This window comes from Sphaerodactylus townsendi, linkage group LG08, assembly GCF_021028975.2.
Source record: "Sphaerodactylus townsendi isolate TG3544 linkage group LG08, MPM_Stown_v2.3, whole genome shotgun sequence".
Classification (NCBI taxonomy): Eukaryota; Metazoa; Chordata; class Lepidosauria; order Squamata; family Sphaerodactylidae; genus Sphaerodactylus; species Sphaerodactylus townsendi.
Genome location: NC_059432.1, coordinates 101,115,626 through 101,138,623, shown reverse-complemented (window position 1 = coordinate 101,138,623; position 22,998 = coordinate 101,115,626). Strand labels below are relative to the sequence as shown.

At 44.1% G+C, this 22,998-nt stretch overlaps 1 protein-coding gene across 1 annotated transcript in view; it reads left to right on the top strand.

The window, feature by feature from the left end:
• The window catches only part of NAALADL2 (N-acetylated alpha-linked acidic dipeptidase like 2), a 530,968-nt gene that overhangs the window by 177,225 nt on the left and 330,745 nt on the right, over positions 1-22,998 (top strand). The window contains exon 4 of the mRNA XM_048504877.1: positions 9,871-10,021. Coding sequence (XP_048360834.1) covers positions 9,871-10,021 — 151 coding nt within the window. The remainder of the gene's footprint in view (positions 1-9,870; positions 10,022-22,998) is intronic.

The following is a 22,998-nucleotide window of genomic DNA, read 5'->3' as shown; positions in this document are numbered from 1 at the left end:
CAGACGAACAAGAGGAGGGTGACAGCTAATTAAATTCTTGCAATGCGAAGTAGTTATTCCTTTTTTTTCCAGCCAATAATTTAAATGGCACTTTGCTTCCCGTCAGTGATTTTATGCATTGTCAATTAGTGCAATGAAAAAGGGATTGTTCACAGATCCTTATGACTCTAATTGGGACTTTAGCATGAAAAGCCCATCAGAATAAATATCCAATAACTCCTCCTTTGTCCAGTTAAAGATAGATCTCAGATTCATTAATATGGGCTGCACACATACCATTTCTTGCACATAGAAGGGCACTGCTTAAGACTGTGGAGGGTTACCTTGTACAGGGGTCCCCAAGTGCTGCTCGTGGGCACCACAGTACCTGCCAACATCTTTTCTGGTGCATGGCAAGTACTTTTAGGACGTGGGCTCGGCCAAGGGTTGCCAGATCCCAACCAGAGGGGATACCTCATTTTGGGGCCCCACCTCTGCAGCAATTCTGTCAGCTGGCAGGGGTCTTACCAGGCACAAATTGAGACATAGCCTCAATACTGTCAGCAAGTTGATGCCGCTTCTGGAAATGACATCATCTCAACAATGATGACGTGGAAGCCACTCTGGTATTTGGGCAAAACTCTATGGTAAAAACTTTTTCAAACATAGAGTTTTCCCAAAAACCAGAATGTCTCCCATGTCATTGGCAACATGAAGGTGAAACTTAATGGCTGTGGCATTGAGGTCTAGGACCAGAGGTGGGATCCAGCAGGTTCTCACAGGTTCCCGAGAGTAGGTTACTAATTATTTGTGTGTGCCGAGAGGGGGTTACTAATTGGTGATTTTGCCACATGATTTTTGCCTTAGTTATGCCCCTCCTCTCAGCAGTAGCTCGCAGAACTTGAAGCAGTCTAGCAGGAGGTGCACCAGCGTGCGTGGCAGCCTGCGCCTGCGTGCATTCGTTTCCTGCCCAAGGACTGGCGCAGCAGTTGCGTCCTTGCCACAGCCCCGCCCAGGAAAGCCCCGCCCCCATCGTGCCCGGCCATGCCCCCGTCATGCCCAGCCCAGCCCCATTGGCGCTACACCACAGTTTGAATCCCACCACCATGGGAACCTGTTACTAAAATTTTTGGATCCCACCACTGTCTAGGACCCCCCACACGTCCCCTGCCAGTTGCTGGTGGGTGGGGGACATGTTAGCCCTCGTTGGGCCAGATGTGACTTTTGCGCAATAAAGGTTCTTATTGGCTACTGGAGATCTCATTGACTATGTGAAAATCAGAAGCCAACACATCGATTTGTCAGCAGCTGCCACAACAGCATAACGGTCTTCACTGTGTGACTGAAGGTAAGTTGAATATATGCCAGAAAATATTTTTCTAGCGTTTTGTTTAATTAAAAGTCTTCCTTTTAAGTAAAATGTCTGCCTGAAATATGAAGCATTTTGTTGGAATTATGCATCATCCCACTCCCCAACATATTGTGGTTGGCTCCACCTCCAACGGCAGCCATTTTGTGGTTGCACCCATCACCCTCTAGCAGCATTCTAAAAGTATCTGTGGGCTTTTGACTGAGTATGTGGATTACCCAATTAATTGTCCCAATTAATTCATTTCTTTGCATGCCCATTTTTTCCCTTTTAATTCACAATAGAAGATGCAGAAATTCCAAAGTGGATAAGTAGAAGACGAGCCCTTTAAAGAACCCTGTGGGGATAAGGGGAGATATAAATAAAATATAAATAAATAAGTATGGTAATTTTCAATATTGTAACGCTTGCACTTATATTCACCCTTCCATACGGATGGCATGTATGAGATGCAACTCTGAATTTCACTGATTAAGACAAGAAGAGCACTTTGCCTCTCTTGTGCTACCTCATTGAAAGCAGGGCCAGTTCTTATGTTTCCATTGAGGTACTTTCTAGCCTGCCTTCCTGTTTCAGAAAATACTTCAGGCAGTTTGCAGACATCAAATAACTCCCTTCTGCTCGCTGAAAAGTCTGGTGGAGGATTCAGATTTCCTATGGTAGGGTTCGCCAGGCCTTTTGCTTTGGCAGGAAGTCTCCCGCTGATTATCTCTGTTGCCTGCTGCCATTCAGAGTGGCAGCAGGAGAAAAATAAAGAAATAGATCGCTGCTGGCTTCTGTGCTGTCATATCACTTATGGGTGCAGCCATGACATGGCAACAGATAGCTCTAGGAATCAAAAGAAACTCTATGGCTGATTCCACATGGGCCAAAAACGGCAGTGTGAAAACGGTGTGAAAACAGTATAAATCCTTTCACACCGTTTTAAACCCTTTTACACCATTTTCAGACCGTTTTCACACTGCTGTTTTTGGCCCATGCGGAATCAGCCTATGATTTTATCATTGGGGTTTGGGCAAGTCCTAAAGCTACTAGACATGACGCCAGGCACAATGTGGTAATACTGACCATCTTATATTGCGCCCCCCTTCCCCCGTGTCCCTGTTCCCCAACCGTCCTGCTAATTTCCTGTCTCAGGCTGGAAACCCTATGCCAGTGGTGGTGAGTACAATTGGAGTACAATTCCCATCAGCCCCTGCCAATTGGCCATGCCAGCAAGGGCTGATGGGAATTGTAGTCCATAACATCTGGAGTGCCAAAGGTTCGCCACCATGGCCCTATGCTATGGCCCATTGCACAAGTCCCCACAGTGTTACTGTGGGGACTTGGAATGTGCATTTTTAATCCCCTCAGTCCATTTTATCAGAGTAATTAAAACTGACAGTGAAGCTTTCTCAACATATTTGGAAGCCTCCATCACTTTCTGGGAATGTGGTGGGAACTTAAAAGTGGGCACTCTGATGTTCACAACTTGTCCTGCCATTGGTTTGCCTCACAGAGTAAATCTGGGAAATAAGGGGAAGTAGAAGAACTTGAAGCAGGAAATGCCGGGCACAGCTCTTGCTGAGCCAAGCTAATAATGAGACAGCTGAATTTCAGATGAAAGTCTTCTTCAGCTCTCGATTGGTGGATTTTCTGAAGTTCATTACTAAACTTCCTAGAGAATGTCACAACGCAGGGGCCATTTTTGCAAGCATATTTCGTTCACCTATGAGTCAGGTTCTTGTATTTATATTTTTAACACAATACCATACCCAACTGTGAGTCTACCGCTTAGAAGGTGCTAGGCTTCAAATCACACTGACTCGAACGTAAACCCACTGGCAAGTGAACATTACGCGTGCATGTTACGTGAACTTTCATTTTAAGACTCCTTTGAACAGCTATAGAATGGGCCTCCGTACAAATGAGCGTTGAGGCCATTAGTTTCTACATGCTGTGGCCTCGTCATTGAAGCTGGTGCTCTGAGAATTGTGTATCCAGCCCTTTCTGACTTTACATAGAAATCGGGAATCTAAATCAAAGTCTCTGTGATTAAATTGGAGGAAGGGGTCTGCAGAGATTTAGAGAAAGTTTGTAATCCTGGAATGGCGAAATGAGAACTGAATCTCCCATGTGAGAACAGTCCCAGATCCCCCCATCCCCCTCCATTGTAATCATTGGACAACAAAGTGTGTCTTCATGAAATCATAATTGTAGTCATCAAAACCCATTTGTTGTGTTCAGTTTCTATCTGTGTGTGTATTACAATTCCGTTTACAAATCAGGAATATGCTTTCCTGTGAAAGAAGCATTTCTAGAGTCAGAATTTTGGGTCGTCCCCCCCCCCCCCACACACACACAGCTATGACAAAGTGGAAGCCAGCTGATATCTCTAGCAAGAAACAAATCTCATAGGGGAGGGAGAAAAACCCTGTATAGACAGAGGGCTTGCCGTATTGGTCCCCTAGCAATACAATAACTACTTCCTGTGGTAATGAATTTGAATGAACGCCTTCTGCAATGAAATACTTCCTTTTGTCAGGCTAGAGACGGCACATAATGAGTCTGGCGAGAGAGAAAAGTCATCTATCCTGTAGCAAACAACCACCGTGCCTCCGGAGGGAGTTTTAGTTTTACACATCCTAAAAAATTTTGGCTCCATGTTTGCAGCAGATAATGGATTCAACTGACATTCATGAATATTCCATCATGTGGCCTGGAGTCGTTTGCTTCTTCCTGTTAGGAAAACAGCACTGAAAAATGCAAACAACGACCGCAAAAAAAAAAAGAGTTGACTGAGATGTTATTTGAAGGAACACTGACGCATTTCTTCCCAAGAAACAGTGTTTTTGTTTTAAGGACATGTTATCATTTTAGCAATTGCACACCTTCCGTCCCAGATTGGATGCGTAACCATGGTAGCAGCTGCCACTTGCTGTACTCTGCAGCTACGTTCCCTAAAGCCTATAAAAATAAAACAAAAGAAACCCAAGAAGGGGGAAAAAAGTATATATAAACTAACTACGTTGAGAGTTCTCTTTTCTTGTAAAATGAAAAAAAAATCAACGTAACACAATATTAATGTGGGGGGAACCTTCCATGGAATGGGGTAGTTTTGAATATGGTGTGGGGAAAGGGGACGATAACCTTTTACCAACAGTCCACTCCCATTGCAATTCTTTCCCCCCTAAGCTTCTCTCCCCTTAGTAAGTCACCAACGGCAGGAAGAAACCAACTGATGTGAGAGAAATAGCGGGGGGAAAGAACAGTGAAATCTATCCCTTCACCTCTTCCTCTCTAAATTGAACCCTCAAAGGGGTGTGGGGCAGTGGTGGGATCCATAAGCATCCAAATTCTGTTAAGCGGGGGAGCATCTGATTCTACTCTCGTGCTTTGCGGTGGCACAGTTCATCAGTGGGGTCATCTGGGAGGGAAACTGCACACCAGTCTTAGCTTGGAGACCAAAGTTCCATTAGCTCAGACTGGAAAGTTTTGAAAGGCCTCAGGCAAAGGCTGCTTCCGGTTGTTTTGCTTAAGCTGCTTTAACGAGAGATGGCAAGGGGGCCACCTGTGACTTACAAAGCATGAGCTCTTCTTGTGACCTGGGCCCCTTCAACTGAGCATATTAGCAATCTCTCCTTTTGAATGGATTTTCGCCTCCCATTTACGCAGCAAATTGCAATGCATGGGCAGTTAATCAACATCATATGGATTCCTTATTCAGGGCATACTGCATGCTCGTATCTTCGGGACCGCATTACCCCATATGTCCCGGCCCGACCTCTGCGTTCAGCAGAGGCCAATTTACTGGAGGTCCCTGGCTCCACAATGACGTGGCTGGCCTCCACTCGGGCCAGGGCCTTTACGGCTCTGGCGCCGCCCTGGTGGAACACTCTCCCTCCAGCTGTCCGGGCCCTGCGAGACCTTGGGGAATTCCGCAGGGCCTGTAAGACTGAGTTGTTCCAATGGGCCTTTGGAGAGACCAGCCACTGAGGGTGCCCCAGCCCCCCTCTGCTCCACATGGGTCCCTAACACCATTGGGACCCACTATTTTTTCTTGGGAGGGTTACGTAAGGGTTTCGTGGGACACTGTTTTAGGACATAACTGTTGTTTTAACTTATATTTATGATTTTATATATGATGTTTTATATTGTACACCGCCCTGAGCCCTTCGTGGATAGGCCGGTATATCAAACAAACAAACAAACAAACAAACACAACAACAACAACAACAACAACAATAATTGAGCCCTTTGGGGGTAGGGCGGTTTACCAAATCGAATAAATAAATAAATAAATATTATAATTATAATAATAATAATAATAATAATAATAATAATAATAATAATAATAATAATAATAATTGAAGCCTCAGTCACAATATGCCTCCTTGATATGTATTTATTTATATTTATATGTATTTATTACCCATTTTCCTCCTTGGTGAGGATCCAAAGCAGCTCGCACCCATTCCCTCTTCCTCCACTTTGTCATCCCAACAATCAATCTGTGAAGTAGGTTCGTTCGTTCGTTCGTTCGTTCGTTCGTTCGTTCGTGAGAGAGAGAGAGAGAGAGAGAGAGAGAGAGAGAGAGAGAGACTGGGCCAAAGCCACCAGCAAGCTTCCACAGCAAAGTGGAGATTCGAACCTCGGCCTCACAGATCTTAATCTATCTCCTTCACCATTACACTGCACTGGCTCTCTGCATTCAAGTAATTGTCAGACTACTGATTTGGAAATTTTCAGGCAAAATGCATCAGTGTTGTTCAAAGGTCACTCGCGATTTCTGCTGCCACACTTCAGTTGTTTAGAAAGAAGATAAGTGGCTTGTGACAAGAGCTAAGCAGCCCTTGACGTCCACAAGGAAGATGATTTGACTGACTGTAAGTTTCTCATCTTAACAGTTGTGCACGTTGGCTGATTTCTTCTCAGTGGATACTAACTGTGGACACTAACTGCTCCCAATGGTCCCAATAAGTATCTGCAGGAGCTTGGAAAAGGTGATTTGCCTAGAAGATTTCTCCTCAAACCCAAGCTTCTTTAAGCACACAACCAAGCATAAACAAGCATATAACTAACTACTAGCATAGGGGAATAATGAAAATTCAAGGCTTCGTGTTTGGGGTGGGGTGGGTGGGCGGAGGAATGACTCAGAGTGCCTTGAACATTAAAAGTAATAACATGTATGCTTATGCATTCCTAGCAGCATGGCTTTGCTGTGGACAGCACATTTTTCAAGGTGGACTGAGGAACGGAGAGTGGGAGAAATGGTGACAGGAAGGTGAAGAGGAACAAGAAAAATAAACCAAGATAGATGCTGTGGTGGTACAGGCGGCTGCCATTACATAAACAGCTGAGGATCAAAGGAGGTGCAAGCTGGAACAGCACCCTTGCAGAAAGTCTGTTCATGCACAAAGGAAGCAGGGGTAGAATCATGCAAACAAGACTCCCATGTGAACAGGTGCCATTGTGAAATGGGAAGTAGGTGTAAATGGGAAGTTCTCACAATGGAGAGATGTCGGGAGTGGTGTCCCCCAAGGATCCGTTTTGGGACCAGTGCTCTTTAACCTATTCATAAATGACCTGGAAGTAGGGGTGGGTAGCGTGGTGGCCAAGTTTGCAGATGATACCAAATTATGTAGGGTGGTGAGAACCACAAAGGATTGCGAAGAGCTCCAAGCGGACCTTGATAAATTAGGTGAGTGGGGTCAGAAATGGCAAATGCAGTTCAATGTAGCAAAATGTAAAGTGATGCACATAGGGGCAAAAAATCCAAACTTCACATACACGCTACAGGGGTCAGTGCTATCAGTCACAGACCAGGAAAGGGATTTAGGCGTCTTAGTTGATAGTTCCATGGGAATGTCAACTCAATGCATGGCAGCTGTGAAAAAGGCAAACTCTATGCTGGGGATCATTAGAAAAGGCAATTGATAATAAAACTGCAGAAGGATTATCATGTCTCCTTATATAAAGCAGTGGTGCTTAATCGCATTCTTGGAGTACTCGTGTCCAAGTTCTGGCCGCGATCTCAAAAAAAGGATATTGAGGAGATAGAAAAAAGTGCAGAGAAGGGCAAACAAGGGGATGATTTGAGGGACTGGAGCACCTTCCCTATGAGGAGAGGCTGCAGCGTTTGGGACTCTTTAGTTTGGAGAGGAGGCGGCTGAGGGGGGATATGATTGAAGTCTACAAAATTATGCATGGGGTAGAAAATGTTGATAGAGAGAAATTTTTCTCTCTTTCTCACAATACTAGAACCAGGGGGCATTCATTGAAAATGCTGAGGGGAAGAATTAGGACTAATAAAAGGAAACACTTCTTCACGCAACGTGTGATTGGTGTTTGGAATATGCTGCCACAGGAGGTGGTGATGGCCACTAACCTTTATAGCTTTAAAAGGGGCTTGGACAGATTAATGGAGGAGAAGTCGATTTATGGCTACCAATCTTGATCCTCTTTGATCTGAGATTGCAAATGCCTTAACAGACCAGGTGATCGGGAGCAACAGCCGCAGAAGGCCATTGCGTTCACATCCTACATGTGAGCTCCCAAAGGCACCTGGTGGGCCACTGCGAGTAGCAGAGAGCTGGACTAGATGGACTCTGGTCTGATCCAGCTGGCTTGTTCTTATGTTCTTATGATATAAAATAGGTAGTTGGCATTTCCTCAAATCTATCTTGTTGTTTCCTCTCTTTCTTGCTTCTCTCTCTCTCTCCCCCCGCTCCCTCCTGCCCCCCTTGCTGTTGGGGATGACTCTGGATAAATAAAGCTCATATAAGGTTAGGAATAGAGAGATCTATGATAAATCTCTTCGTAGACATTATTTTATAGAGATGGATGGGAATTGTAAACAGAGCTACATCTAAGATTATTTTATGGCAGTGTCTCAAAGTCCAAAACAAAAATGTTTGAGAAATGGTAGAACAAGCTGGCTTGTTCTTATGTTCTTATGTTCTTATGAATTGCCCGACTCACATATTTTTTCAGCAGCTTGGTGACCCACCTCCCTACTCCTCTTCAAGGGAAGGCTTCTGTTGTCAAAGTGTGGACCAGAGCAGAGAGCATAAAGTGAGAAAATGGAGTAAGGAACAGAGTGGGGAAAAAAATAAGGCACTAGGCATTTTTTGTTTGCGATTCGACATCACTTGCAAATGTTATCATTGTCCACTGAAAATGGACACATCTGCTTGAAAGTCATTTCAGGAAAGGACATTGAAATGACAGGATGTTCCAGTCTTTAAATGAAAGTACTTAGTGCAGTCATTCTGCTAAAATAGCAGCGAAGGCACTTCTTCAGACAGGCTTCTATCCATGCGTGCCATTTCTTAGGATTGTCCGTCTGACAGCAGACAAACTGGAGTTTTTCTCTGGTACATCCAGTTCTCAGAAGCAGCTTACTAGAAGGGGTTTTCACTGTGACATTCAGGTTGCCGCGCTGGGGTAGGAAGATGTCACGCAAATATTTTAAATCACACAAACAAATAAAATGCAATAAAGAAATAAATAGCTTGATTTCATTGGTTTGCTATGTGTGGGTGTGAAAACTGGACAATGGAAAGATGACAAGAAGGAAGTAGATTCTTTTGGAACGTGTTGTTTGAAAAGACCGTTACCGATACGGTGGACTGCTGAAAATAAACAAGCAAACAAAAACAAATCAGTGGGTTCCAGATCAAATGGAGGCTGAATTCTCCCTAGAAGCTAAAAATGACTTCACCAATCTAGCGTGCTTTGGTCACATCAAACGGAGCCCTTTGGGGATCAGGCGGTATAGAAATAGAATAAATAAACAAACAAACAAACAAATAAATAAATAAATAAATAAATAAATAATGAGAAGTTGACAGTCAGTGGAAAAGACAATAATGCTAGGAAAAGTCGAAAGCAGCAGGAAGAGGACCAGACATGAGCTGGATCAACTCTGTAAAGGAAGCCACAGCCCTTGATTTGTCAGACCTTTGTGAAGTTGTTAATAATAGGACATTTTGGAGGATATTGATTTGTAGGGCTGCTGTGAGTCAGAAGTGACTTCATGGCACTTAGCACACACAACACATTTCAGAGGGCACTTGGTGGAAGGTCTGTCTGTGTTCTTTATCTTGTGTATTGCTTTTGTTTTGTGGGTAGAAACATAGAGCTAGACATAATCTCAAGGGTCATTTAGTCCAACCCTTCACAACTTCCCCAGTAACCCCTGCTCTAAGACTATAGGAATGGATTACTACATTTGTTTTCATTTGTTTGCAACTTGTTTTGTCTCCTGCCTTGAATATAAAAGGTAAGATGAGGTGCAAATACTAAATAATTTTTTTTCTCAGTCTGCATCCAGCTATCTTCAGTAGTGGGAAATATTGATGTTCTGTACAAGACTGTTATGGTTTGGGTGAATAGCACCCAAAGTGCTCCACAAATGATGATGAAGTGCTTTGATTGTGTGTTCCTGCCTAGCAGGGGGTTGATGCTCTTTGTGGTCTCTTCCAACTCTATGATTCTATGATTCGATGAAGATATTTCTATTTGCCTTTGTGTCTTTTCAGCTTTCTCTGCTAGAAGAGATGGGCTTTGGAGGTGCTCTTCTTTACATTGATCCTTGTGATTTACCAAAGGCACAAAACCTCAGCAATAAAGCATTTATGGTCTCCTTGAACAGTGGAGGTGATCCTTCGACACCTGGGTACCCAAGTATTGGTGAGTATTTCCAATAGAGACTTTTTTCCTCTTTCAAATATGTTTACGATAAAACTTCTGGTAAAGAAGCCACTGGTTGAAGAAGAGGAGGAGTTTGGATTGATACCTCACTTTTCTCAACCGTAAGGAGTCTCAAAGCGGCTTAGAAACTCCTTCCCTTCCTCTCCCCACCAATACGTCTTGTGAGTTCGGTGTGACTGAGAGAGTTCTGAGAGAACTGTGGCTAACCCAAGGTCACTCAGCAAGCTTCATGTGGAGGAGTAGGGAATCAAACCTAGTTCTCCAGATTAGATTCCCTTCTCCCATCAGTTCTTATCTACCACCCCACAAAGGATGCCAGAGGATGTAGATGGTACCACTTGACCCCATGCTACTGTAGCCATATGACTCCTAGTGTTTTGCAGTGATTCTGCTTGTAGCCTCATGTGCCACAGGAGAGGCAACAACATGATGCTGTAGGGGGTGGCAAGAGCAGAGTCAGCATGGCACAAGTGTCAAAGGAGGATTGGAGAACACATCCCCATTCTTCCATGGAAGATTGATCAATGACTTTGGGATTGTTGTGAGGATGACATGGAAGAGGGAAGAATAAGGAATCACTTTGAGTCCCCATCGTGGAGAAATGTGAGGTATAAATTCCTAAAGAAATAAATAGGTCTTGCAACCAGAGAGGGGAGAACAATGAAGGGTTGTTGATAGTGAATCCTGTCACTGGTTACAGCTGAGTCTTGGCCACTGGTGAAGCTGTTCAGTGATAGATTATTGGGAAACCTTCAGTCTTAAAAGGGATTGGAGCAGCTGCTGCCCTTATTTCGTTCCCACATTGGTATTGTGTTGGTTGAGCAGCAGTGGTGCAGCCGTGGGGTAGGAGGTTAAGAGCTCGTGTATCTAATCTGGAGGAACTTGGTTTGATTCCCAGCTCTGCCACCTGAGCTGTGGAGGCTTATCTGGGGAATTCAGATTCGCCTGTACACTCCCACACATGCCAGGTGGGTAACCTTGGGCTAGTCACAGCTTCTCAGAGCTCTCTCAGCCCCACCTACCTCACAGGGTGTTTGTTGTGAGGGGGGAAGGGCAAGGAGATTGTAAGCCCCTTTGAGTCTCCTGCAGGGGAGAAAGGGGGGATATAAATCCAAACTCTCCTCCTCTTCTTCTTGATTGCAGTAAACTCCAAAAGAGCCCTCATGGTATCTTAAAAACAACCAGTTTTATTGTGGGTCAACGTGGATCACACAGCCCCAAGGCACAGAGTGGTAAGGTGCAGTTCTGCAGTCAAACTCGGCCCAGGATCCTGAGTTTCATCCTGACGCAAGATGGTTTACTGTAGCTGGCTCAAGGTTAGAATCACAGATTTGGAAGAGACCTGAAGGGCCACCAAATACAACCCCCTGCAATTCAGGAACACACAATCAAAGCACTCCCAACATATGTTCATCCAGCCTCTATTAAAAACCCTCCAAAGAAGGAGACTCCACAACTCTCCAAGGCGGTAAATTCCACTGTTGAACAGCCCTGACTATCAGGAGACTCCACAACTCTCCGAGGTAGTGAATTCCACTGTCGAACAGCCCTGACATTCAGGAAGTTCTTCCTAATGTTTAGGTGGGTTCTCTTTTCCTGCATCTTGAATCCATTACTCTGTGACCAGCCATTCATGAGATGAAGCATTGATGCAGGTTCACTCGGCCTTCCATCTGTCCAAGGTTGATAAATGAGTATACAACTTGCTAAGTGAGAAGTGTAAATGACTGGAGAAGGCAATGTCAAACCCCATAAACACAGTATGTCTAGTAAATATTGTGATGTGACATCACCCCATGGGTCAGTAATGGCCTGGTACCTTCACCTTTTACCAACATGGATTGGATCTATGAAGCAAGTCTCTCTTTCTCACAATACTAGAACCAGGGGGGCATCCATTGAAAATGCTGGGGGGGGGGGGAGAATTAGGACTAATAAAAGGAAACACTTCTTCACGCAACGTGTGATTGGTGTTTGGAATATGCTGCCACAGGAGGTGGTGATGGCCACTAACCTGGATAGCTTTAAAAGGGGCTTGGATAGATTTATGGAGAAGTCGATTTATGGCTACCAATCTTGATCCTCTTTGATCTGAGATTGCAAATGCCTTAACAGTCCAGGTGCTCGGGAGCAACAGCCGCAGAAGGCCACTGCTTTCACATCCTGCAGGTGAGCTCCCAAAGGCACCTGGTGGGCCACTGCGAGTAGCAGAGAGCTGGACTAGATGGACTCTGGTCTGATCCAGCTGGCTTGTTCTTATGTTCTTAAGTCTTCAGTAGTAGATACACACACACACACACACACACACACACACACACACACACACACACACACACAATTTAGGGTTGCCAGTTCTGGGTTGGTAAATTCCTGGAGACTTGGGGGCAGAGCCTGGGGGGGGGGGGGGCTTAGGGACAGGAGGGAGCTCAGGAAAGTATAATGCCACAGAATTCACCCTCAGAAGAAGCCACTTTCTCCATGGGTATTGATCCTCTAGTCTGGAGATCAGTTGTGATCCAAATGTACATATGTAAATACGTGGGGATAATGTGTAAATTGGGAATGGGGATAAATAGACAACCAATTGCAAAATGTGCTGTCTATTGCATTTGTGCACTTAATTTTCCCTATGATATGAACAGTGGCCACTCACAGCACCTGGGATAGGTGATAAATTAACTTAGCACATCTAGGAAGAATGTGTTAACGCTTGTAATGTGATCAGAATCCATTATGTTAATAGAAGTCTAATGGAAGTGTCAACCTTCTTGATAAGTTCGACTTCCGCCATTTCATGCTGGGGTTCCCTTTGAAGTTCTTTTCTGAAGAGTGGAAGTGATTTGTAATGTAGCCTAAGCACCTGGATTCCCAAGTCATGGAAGTTCATCTCACTTGAAGATGGAGTGGGGAATAGTGTTTGATTGTGACTTGGCAAATGATGGTCCTTTAAAAAATGCAAGAACAGCAGTCATGTGATATCATTTAGGAAAACCAACCATTCATGAGATGAAGCATTGATGAAGACTTTAACGGGCTCTCTTGTGCTTGTCTGTATTTCTTTGATGTTCCAGTTGAAGGACCAGGATGTTAAGAGAGGCAGATTCTAATCTGCAGCAGTTAAGAAAGGCAGACTGGAGAACCAGGTTCATTTCCCCACTGCTCCCCCCGTTGGATGATATTGGGTCAGTCACAGTGGTCTCAGAACTCTCTCAGCCCACACAGAGGCAGGCAATGGTCATCCACCTCCAAATGTATCTTGCTTTGAAAACCCCACAAGGTCACCATAAGTCAGTAATGATTTGGGGGCTTTCCCCACTACTAAGGTCGACTTGGTTCCCTTCAGTAGAGGGAGCGCATTCCTAAGCTGTCCCTCATTGTTAAACTGTCCCAGTTGGCCCCCCCTGGAACCAGAAGTTTCTAAGTGGGTGGGACCTCCATCTGGGTGCCTCGTTTCATTCCCTCGATCGTGGATTGGCGCTTGTCAAAAGTTACGGGCAAGGTAGAAACGTGAGTTGGCTCTTTTTTTAACAGTTTTTACAGTTTACAGTTACATGCGCTTTCTGCCCACCATGACTCTCCCGTTCTACGCATGCCACAAAAGCAGCTCGTGATTGGTTGAACGGATGAGGTGTCGTTTTGATGCTTCCCCGCTTCGAAGCTTCGAAGCAGTATCGACCTTGTTCCGGCAGAAAAGTGTAGTTCATAACTGCGACAAGGATGTCGCAGTTCTGAGGGGGGTGGGGACTGAGACAAAACAATGTTGAGCTCGGTGGCAGTGGGGATTCACTGAGGCGAACCTAGGTAGAAACCAGTTCAACTCTGTCAGTGGGGAAAGCCCCTTAGTGACGTTTTTGCCACCACCCCATCTTATGCTTGTCTAAGCTTTTCTGATGTTCCAGGGAAAGGGTCCTGTTGTTTACATGGCTGGAAACTGCTCGACTTCTCACTCCTTAAAATTTCCACAGTGGCTGCTGCGGCTGAAGTCTCTATTTCCACCGTGGCAGCTTAAGCTGATAGAGAGGTTCATGCTGCCAGTTGCACAGTGGGATGTGTTCTGCTCCCCTTGCTCTTTTCTCAGCGTTACATCTTCTTCCTGCCTCCTAACACAACAGTGGTGAGGGGAGGAAAATTAAGAATCTGACTGTGAAATAGTAACAAGTTTCCATCGAGACTCTTTGGGGTGGTTGCTTGTCCAGACACTGGAAAGCCTGAGTTGAATTGGCACTAAATCAGCTGAGGCAACAAAGACTGTGTGACCGGAATGGCAGAAAATAGAAATATTTGCCTACTTGTCAGAGAAGGGTGTTAGCTATTCGCAGCGTGAAATGCTATGACAGCACAGTAGGAAAGGCATTTCACATTTTCTCAGCATCTCAGCCTACCTGACCTGGTGTTCTTAGAACTGCCCTGGGGAGTGACAGAAGAAAACGTAGCGCTTCTTCATCTTTATTTGTGCTCATTTCATGGAGACGTTTGAAGAATGGCTTGCTGTTTTACCCGCTCACTTGACTTCACAGGGCTTTATGTACGCAACATGAAAGGTAAAGCTAACTTGGATGGCTAAACCAGTATTGGGATGATGATAATGTTTCTAGATCTTATTTGCTGCCCTCCCTCACGGACCCGTGTGTATTATTTTGGGCGTTCAGAGAATGGTTTTGCATAGATGACAATGAAGCTTAGAGCCACAAGGAAAATATCACTGTGTGTGCTGGTGTGCACTAAATAGTATATGTCAAAACCTTAATGTGGCTTGCACATGCTTAGAAGTTCTTGTCTCTCCCAGTCAGAGTATTTTCCTCACTTAGCTAGAGGCAGAGAAAAGGATTCTTTGCCTATTGAATACTCATTAAACTCTTTTGTGGTTCTTTCAAATTGTTCTTCAGCTTTTTCTCCTGCACAGAAAGTGCCAAATTCACCCTGAAAAGTTAGACTCAGTGACTTCAGCTTAACTTAGAACTGTTCCTTCATCGTCGTGGTCTCTGTGCAGTCCCACGTGTGCCTGCACAGAGGACCACTAGATGAACAACAGTTATGGTAAGCAACACTGGTTTTTTCCTCCACCATTTCTTTAGGCACATCAATATGAGATTTTCTTTGTCCATATCTTTGGCTCGGATGAAAACCTCCAAATCCATCTTGAGACGTCATCTGATGCAAGGGCTCTGTGCCATGGCTCTGTGCTTGAGGATCTGCTCGACATTCACAAGGGGTTCAATTCTCAGCATCTCTAAGAGGGATCAGGTAGTAGGTGATGTGAAAGACCCCTGCCGGAGACCCTGGCGAGCCACTGCCGGTCTGAAGAGACAATGCTGACCTTAAGAGACCATTATAAGGCATCTTCATGTGGTCAAAGTTTGACCACATTTGGTCTTGAAGCTGCTTTTTAGACCCAGTTCACAGAACATAGGAAACATGATTTAGTTGCTGGTGTTTTGTGTAGAGAAGGAACACTGCAGAATACGTAAAGACATGGATAGAAATCTGGGGTACTATGAAGCAAGAAGGTCCAAGAGGTTCAGTCAATGAAGGAAGGCTTGGATGGTGATGTGGCTCAGTGGTAGAACATCTGCTTGGCAATCAAAAGGTCCCAGGTTCTAACCCTGGCATCTCTCGTTAAAGGATCTGGCAGCAGGCAATGTAAAAGTCCTCTGACTGAAATCAAGGTGAGCCATTGTCAGTTAGACCAGACCAGACCAGTTAGACCAGGCCTTTTCTGCACAAATCCCATAAAATGTCTCTAAAATATTTTTAGTCCCCTCCCCTTACAACAATGTATGTCTGAACTCACCCCTCAAAATGATTCCTGGACACCATTACGTGACCCCCATTTTTTACTTCTATGTTGAATTGATGGTTCAATGCTTCACGGCTTTGTGTTGCATTCTATATGCCTTGTATACATGATGCTTCAAAGATTGCCCCCCCACACACACACACAAATAAAAGAACAAACAGAAATGCTACAAATAAGCAAGTGAGTGGGAATTGAATGAGTTCAGAAAATTTATTTATTTATTTATTTCTTAAATTTCTATGCCCATCCCCGAAGGGCTCTGGGCGGTGTACAGCATAAAAACCATACAGTCTCAGATAAAAGAACTACTACTAATCAATAAAACTCACTAAAACTCCATGTAGGCAGCGGTTAATACAGTTAAATAATTAAACAATTAAATAATTAAATAAGAGGTGTCTAGAAGATCCGCATTTAAAACCTTCCCCAAAGAGGGAGAACAGCGGACCCTCTTTAATCATGAGTGGGTTACCCTGAGATGTAAAACACAGGGAGCGCAGTGAGGGGCCCACCCACATCAGCTGGGCAAGCTGGGCACTCCAGCAAGGCGCCGGGTGGAACAACAGCCAGGTCTTTGGCAGGCCCTGCAGAACTCGCCAAGATCCCGCAGGGCCCGGACAGCTGGAGGAAGGGTGTTCCACCAGGCCGGGGCCAGAGCTGTAAAGGTCCTGGCCCGCGTGGAGGCCAGCCGCATCATTGAGGGGCGGGGAACACCAGCAAATTGGCCTCCTCCGAGCACAGAGATGTCTCCAAGGAGGACGTTCAGGGAAACAGAGGAGTGTGATAAACAAAATAAATAGATCATTCAGCAACTGAAGACATTTTCAAAATGTTTCAGCCAGAGCTTGGTTTAAAAAGGGAAAAAACGTTTTGAGGCTGGAAACAAAATGTTTGGGGTAAAAACAAAGTGGAACTCCATGGAGGCAACGCTTTATTTCCTGACTCAAAATGTTTTAAAAGGTTTGTGTGAAAAGGGCCTATGATAGATCAACTGAGCAAACTGTGCCTTGAGTTCACAGTCCAATGACCGAAAAATGAAAACGCTGCATACTCCAAGACTAACATCAGTCAACGGAGAAAAGCTTGCCAAAATAAAAGACTGTGTGAAGAATCTCTAGAGGTGGTATCTATTTATTTAAATAAAACTGCTTAAATAAAGCTGTCCTAATGGAAATGTTGCCTAGTGCGAATAGTGCTGAACAAACTGAAAAATCAAATGGTTCCAAAGAAACACAGCCTGGCATTGATTGTGCGAAAGAAAATTAAAGTGAGGCATACTCAATATGAACACAGAAAGCTAGCCCTCAGCACAAAACATATTCACATTCTAAACAAAAATTGTGCCATTTGTGCTGAAACGAAAAAGAAAACACTGTAAGCACTGTAAACAAACACTAAGAAATGTCTCCATGTGAGACAGCTAATAAAATCCTTCTCCAAAGCCGTTTCCACACGCTGTTGAAGCAGTGGATTTACTCGGAGTAGACCATCTTGTAGGATGCAGTGTAGACCAGAACTGATAGACACACAGTTACCAGTGCAGTTCTATTTTATTGCTATCTACTAACAAAGTGCTTCGCCAGACCACAGGTGTTTTCAGGCACACATCACTCTGCTGTCTGTGCTAATTATATACAAAAGTGGTACCAATCAGGTGCCCGCACCTTATCAGATTTGCACATGGTACAAGCTGTGTACTCGGTACTAATCTGCACACGGCACCTGTTTGAAGGAGGGTCCAGCTGTCTTTTAGGCTGATTCCGCATGGGCCAAAAACAGCAGTGTGAAAACAGTGTGAAAATGGTGTAAAAGGGTTTATATTGTTTTCACACTGTTTTCACACCACTGTTTTTGGCCCATGCAGAATCAGCCTTAGATTTTGCTCATCTAAACATTTACACATGTTCTGACAGTCCAAATATCCCGGGTTGAGCAAGAGAAATATCCCAGTTTGACCAAGAAGTTTGCATGGTTCCCAATCCTAAAGTGGGTTTGTCCCGCAATATTTCCCTCATCCCCTTTTTTCAAAAACCACTAAAATGTTGATCTTTTTCCAAAATCTTGCGTTGAATTGCTTCTGTGCGAAGGCCCTGGGAGCAAAACCGATTTATTTTTCCCACCCCACTGCCTGATCTCCCTGCCTTACATCATGCTCACCATGTTCCAGCTTGCTCTTGCTGAGTGCCACTTGGTAACGAGCCACAGTCAGTCCAATCCATCAGCTCTCGGCTCACGTTTCCAAGGGGATCCGGGGAGGGGAGGGGAGGGGTGGGGAAGCGCTTGCCTGGCAGGATGTTCTCATTCCTCATGCCTGGCAGGATGTTCTCATTGGGCATCTTAGTAGATAGTTCCATGGGAATGTCAACTCAATGCATGGCAGCTGTGAAAAAGGCAAACTCCATGCTGGGGATAATTAGGAAAGGAGTTGATAATAAAACTGCAAGGATTGTCATGCCCTTATATAAAGCCGTGGTGCGACCGCACTTGGAGTACTGTGTTCAGTTCTGGTCGCCACATCTCAAAAAGGATATCGAAAGGCTGAGATAGAAAAAAAGTGCAGAGAAGGGCAACGAGGATGATTTCGAAGGATTGAGCGCAACCTTCCTTATGAGGAGAGGCTGCAGCGCTTTGGGACCTCTTTAGTTTGGAGAGGAGACGCCTGAGGGGGGATATGGATTGAAGTCTATAAAATTATGCATGCGTGGTAGAAAATAAGTTGACAGAAAGAGAAATTTTTCTCTCTTTCTCACAAATACTAGAACCAGGGGCATTCATTGAAAATGCCAGTGGGGAAACGGAATTAGACTAATAAAAAGCGAAACACTTCTTCATGCAACGTGGTGGATTTGGTGTTTGGAATATGCCAAGCGCACAGGAGGTGGTGATGGGCCTACTCAACCTGATAGCTTTAAAAAGTGCTGGCTTTGGACAGATTTATGGAGGAGAAGTCAATCTATGGCTACCAATCTTGATCCTCCTTGATCTGAGATTGCAAATGCCTTAGCAGACCAGGTGCTCAGGAGCAGCAGCAGCAGCAGAAGGCCATTGCTTTCACATCCTGCATGTGAGCTCCCAAAGGCACCTGGTGGGCCACTGCAGGTAGCAGAATGCTGGACTAGATGGACTCTGGTCTGATCCAGCAGGCTAGTTCTTATGTTCTTATGTTCCTTGACAGCCCCAAAGACCAGTCAGATGTTAATTGGTATATTGGGTGTGTGTGAGAGAGAGAGTGTCTCATGCTGTGGTTTCCTGCACACCTTTAAATGTGGATGAGACACAGTGCTGTGCCCAGTATTGGTCAAAAGTTTTTACTTTGTATAGCACAACATGCTCTCCGTGTTGCTCACCTCATCAGCTCCTTTTCAAAGCGAGAGAACGTATGTATGTGTATCCTGTTTGCTTTTCCTATGGTTGCTGTGGATCTGTCAATCAGAAGTACTGCCTTTGTGAGGGGGCGCGGGAATTGCCAATCAGAATGCAGCCCACCCGGGATGTTTGACCATGTGTGCTGCATCTACATTGCGAATGGCAATAATCAAAATAATCAAAATCAATAGACCTTGATTTTTAAATACCAAATGTAACGCAGTATAATTGTGCTGTGCAGAATCGACCCCAGTTATCATGTTCCAGCTCTGCGTGCATCATGTCCTTCTCAGACTTGAAGTTAATTGGCAGAAATACTGCTCACTGGTGTTGTATTAATCAAAATATCTGCACGGAAAGCAGAAAAAAAAAATCTGTACAAACCATCTCTAAGAGTGTGCACCTTGTAACAATTCAACTTCATAAAATTAACGCTTACAGATTTGGAAAAAGAAATCCTCTTTTCAACTCCAAATTGCTGGCAAGATCTTTTACAATACAATGGAATATTTCTGCAGAATGAAACTGAGACCACTATTAGCAACATGCAGAACAGAGAAATTTCCTTATCTAGAAAATATAGAAATTCTAATTACCATCTTGGGATAGTGTTGCTTCTCAAAGCAACAGTGTTCACCCACTTACATCCATGGATAGTCCATGACACTATCATGCTGTATAGTTACTATGGTAAAATTGATGCAGCTGAAGTTACTAATTTTGTCAAGATTTATAGCATAAGCATTTATTGTCATGGTGCACGCACAACGAAATGTACAGCAGCATTCCTCGATGCACACCATTTCAGACTCATACCCCATCCTCACTTTCCCCTTCCTCCACCCATCCCTACACAGCCCCAAACACATCAACACGAAGCCGTGGAGTTCAGCATCGCCACAGCTCTAGAGTAGAAGCTGTCTCTAAGCCTCTTTGTCCTAGTTTTGATAGACCTGTATCGTCTCCTGGATGGTAGCAGTTCAAAAAGAGAGTGTGCTGGATGAGACGGGTCTCTCAGAATATTTTGGGCTTTCTTTAGGCTTCGAGAATTATAGAGTTCTTCCAAGGAGGGGAGAGGGCAGCCGATAATCCTCTGTGCAGTAGTGATCACCCTTTGGAGCGCCTTCCTATCTGCCACTGTGCAACTGGAGAACCATACACAGATGCAGTAGGTTAAGACACTCTCTATAGCACAGCGGTAAAAGGACACCAGGAGTTTTCCATTCAGTTGTTGTTTCCTTAAAAGTGTCAGATAGTACAATCTTTGCTGGGCCTTCTTAACCACCGCGGCAGTCTGTACGCCCCAGGTCAAGTCCTCTTTATAGCAACTTAAAGAACCATTGAGAAGTCTAAATTTAAATTGAGTCCAAGGGATTTAACTATTTTGAGTCTGTAAATGTAGTAGGATTCCATCTTAAGTAGTCTCCTCTGGATGTTCACACTTTGATTCATTGAAGTTTCCACTAATGCAAGAATAAAAGAATCGCAGTGAGTCAGGCGAATGTTGTTTGGAGATGAAATGGTTTACCAGAGATCCTTCATGGTTCTCACATCTGATTCTAGATATGTGTTCCCATACATGTGTCTTTACACTCCAAGTTGTGCTATCTGCATAATACTTTCCCCAAGAACAACAGAAACATACACAGCATACTCTGTGTTACAGTTGGAGAAATGTAATAATTCCTTATTATTCTGTAATGGATAGTTTAAGGGTTTACACTCTAGAGAAAGTGGTCATGCCACAGGGTGGCCACATTTGTAGTGCCCTCTAACTGTAGCAGATTTTATCAGCATGTTACCCAAATGGTTAGACCCTTTAAGACCCATTAAAGGTGGGTGTTGACAACCAGGTAACTAATTGATCAAAGACCAATATTTGTGAATAACCTGTTTAATTCTGCAGTGTTGTGTGGTTTCTGGGCTATATAGCCATGTTCTAGTAACATGACCATACAGCCTGGAAACCACACAGCCCAGAAACCACACAACATCCCAGTGTTTCCGGCTGTGAAAGCCTTCGACAATATACTGTTTAATTCTGTTACTCAACGGTGAGTGAATAAAACAGCATACCAATCTATCCTGAGATACTGATGATTTGGGTTGCGTGAGACAGAGGCTCATTCCGTACTTGCAGAATAATGCACTTTCAAACTGCTTTCAGCTCTCTTTGAAGCTGTGCGGAATGGCAAAATGCACTTGCAAACAGTTGTGAAAGTGGTTTGAAAATGCATTATTTTGCGTGTGCGGAAGAGGTCTAAGTCTGTGTCAAATCAGCTTGTCTCCTGGGTTTTTAAATAACCAGCCAGGGATATCCCCTATTGAGCAGCTGTACTTCTATGGGTCTGGCAGACTGTTTGTAATCCCTTTGAAGATGCTATTCTGTTCCATTCTCAGAAATAGTCTAAAAGGTAAATTGTGTTTCAAACTTTCAAGAGTAATGGATGGAAAGAACCAAAATGAAGATAGGAATTCCTATCAGTTGGTTTTTGTAAATAGAGATGAAGAGTTTGTGATCACCTCCAACCTGCTCCAAAGTATCTAGATAAGGAATTTGGGAACAGCGAAAAGATCCAGTGACTTTAATAGTGGAATGAATAGTATTCAGGCATTTCAGAAAAGCCTTGCACCCCACCGGTGTCAGAAAGAAATAAAAAAGATAATCGGTAAGATGTTTCAAGAAAATAATATTTCCATTAAAAGGACTGCTTTGAGCATTCAAAACGAACTGAGATTCAAAATGGGTCATAAATAAATTCGCAACACTGGGAGCCAGGGGGCTTCCTATTGAAACACCTCTTGTTTGTAAATAATAAACATCCTTAAAATGAAAAGAATTCTTCTCTAAGATCATACCTAGCAGTTCTAACAGAAAAAAAAGTGGGGGAGCTGTTCATAAATCTAAGTAATTCTTCACCACCCTGTGTGCCTTCTCATGTGGAATGATAGTATAAAGAGTGGTGACATCTAATGTAAGTAAACAAACACTTTGGGGAGACCCTCAATTTTAGTGATGGAGTCTGTAGAATCTCTAATACGCAAAGGCGATGTTTTGAAAAAAAAGGCTGCAAAAAGGAATCTGTGTACTGTGCTCAGAGACATAGCAAAAGGGAAAGCGCCCGGTGCACTCATGCACCCTCCGCCTCCGCCCCACCACACCCCCAGAACACCCTTGCCACACCCCCACAGGGGCGCATGCCCGGTGCGTCCCCCCCTGTCCCCTTGGAGCTACACCTCTGACTGTGCTAGAAACTTCAAGACTGAATTCATACCAGAGTCTGTCGGGCTTCCAGGAGGCGGATGGCCCTCTTTATGGATTTTTGGTAAACAACAGAAAATAGCAGTCTTTGGATATCATTTAACCAAAAATTTAGCAGTTCTGTTGTCACTATGGCCCATTAAAATGGCTTCCTGAACTTTGATATTTACTAGTCTCATAACGTTGGCCAAGATTTCTGGTTCAAGAATGATGAGTATCCTTAAAAGTAGAGCTATGAATACGGTACTCTTTTTTTCTTTTGACAGCCCGTTGTGGTTTCCCTCTTCTGGTTGTTGTCAGCAGAGAATTACTTGGCTTCACATGAGTGCCATAGTTCAGAGTTCTCTTCAACCAAAATCTCCCATCAGCTTCGAAAATGGCTCAGTAAATGAAGCTGTGGAGAAAAGCTATTTTGTCAGGCTTCGTATGTAAATAGCAAAGCATCGCTGCAGTGAGGGGCAAGATCCCCGTTCTAAGATAAGCTACTCGGTAATAGGATTTCTATCAATTTTGGGGGGGAACACTGTTTGG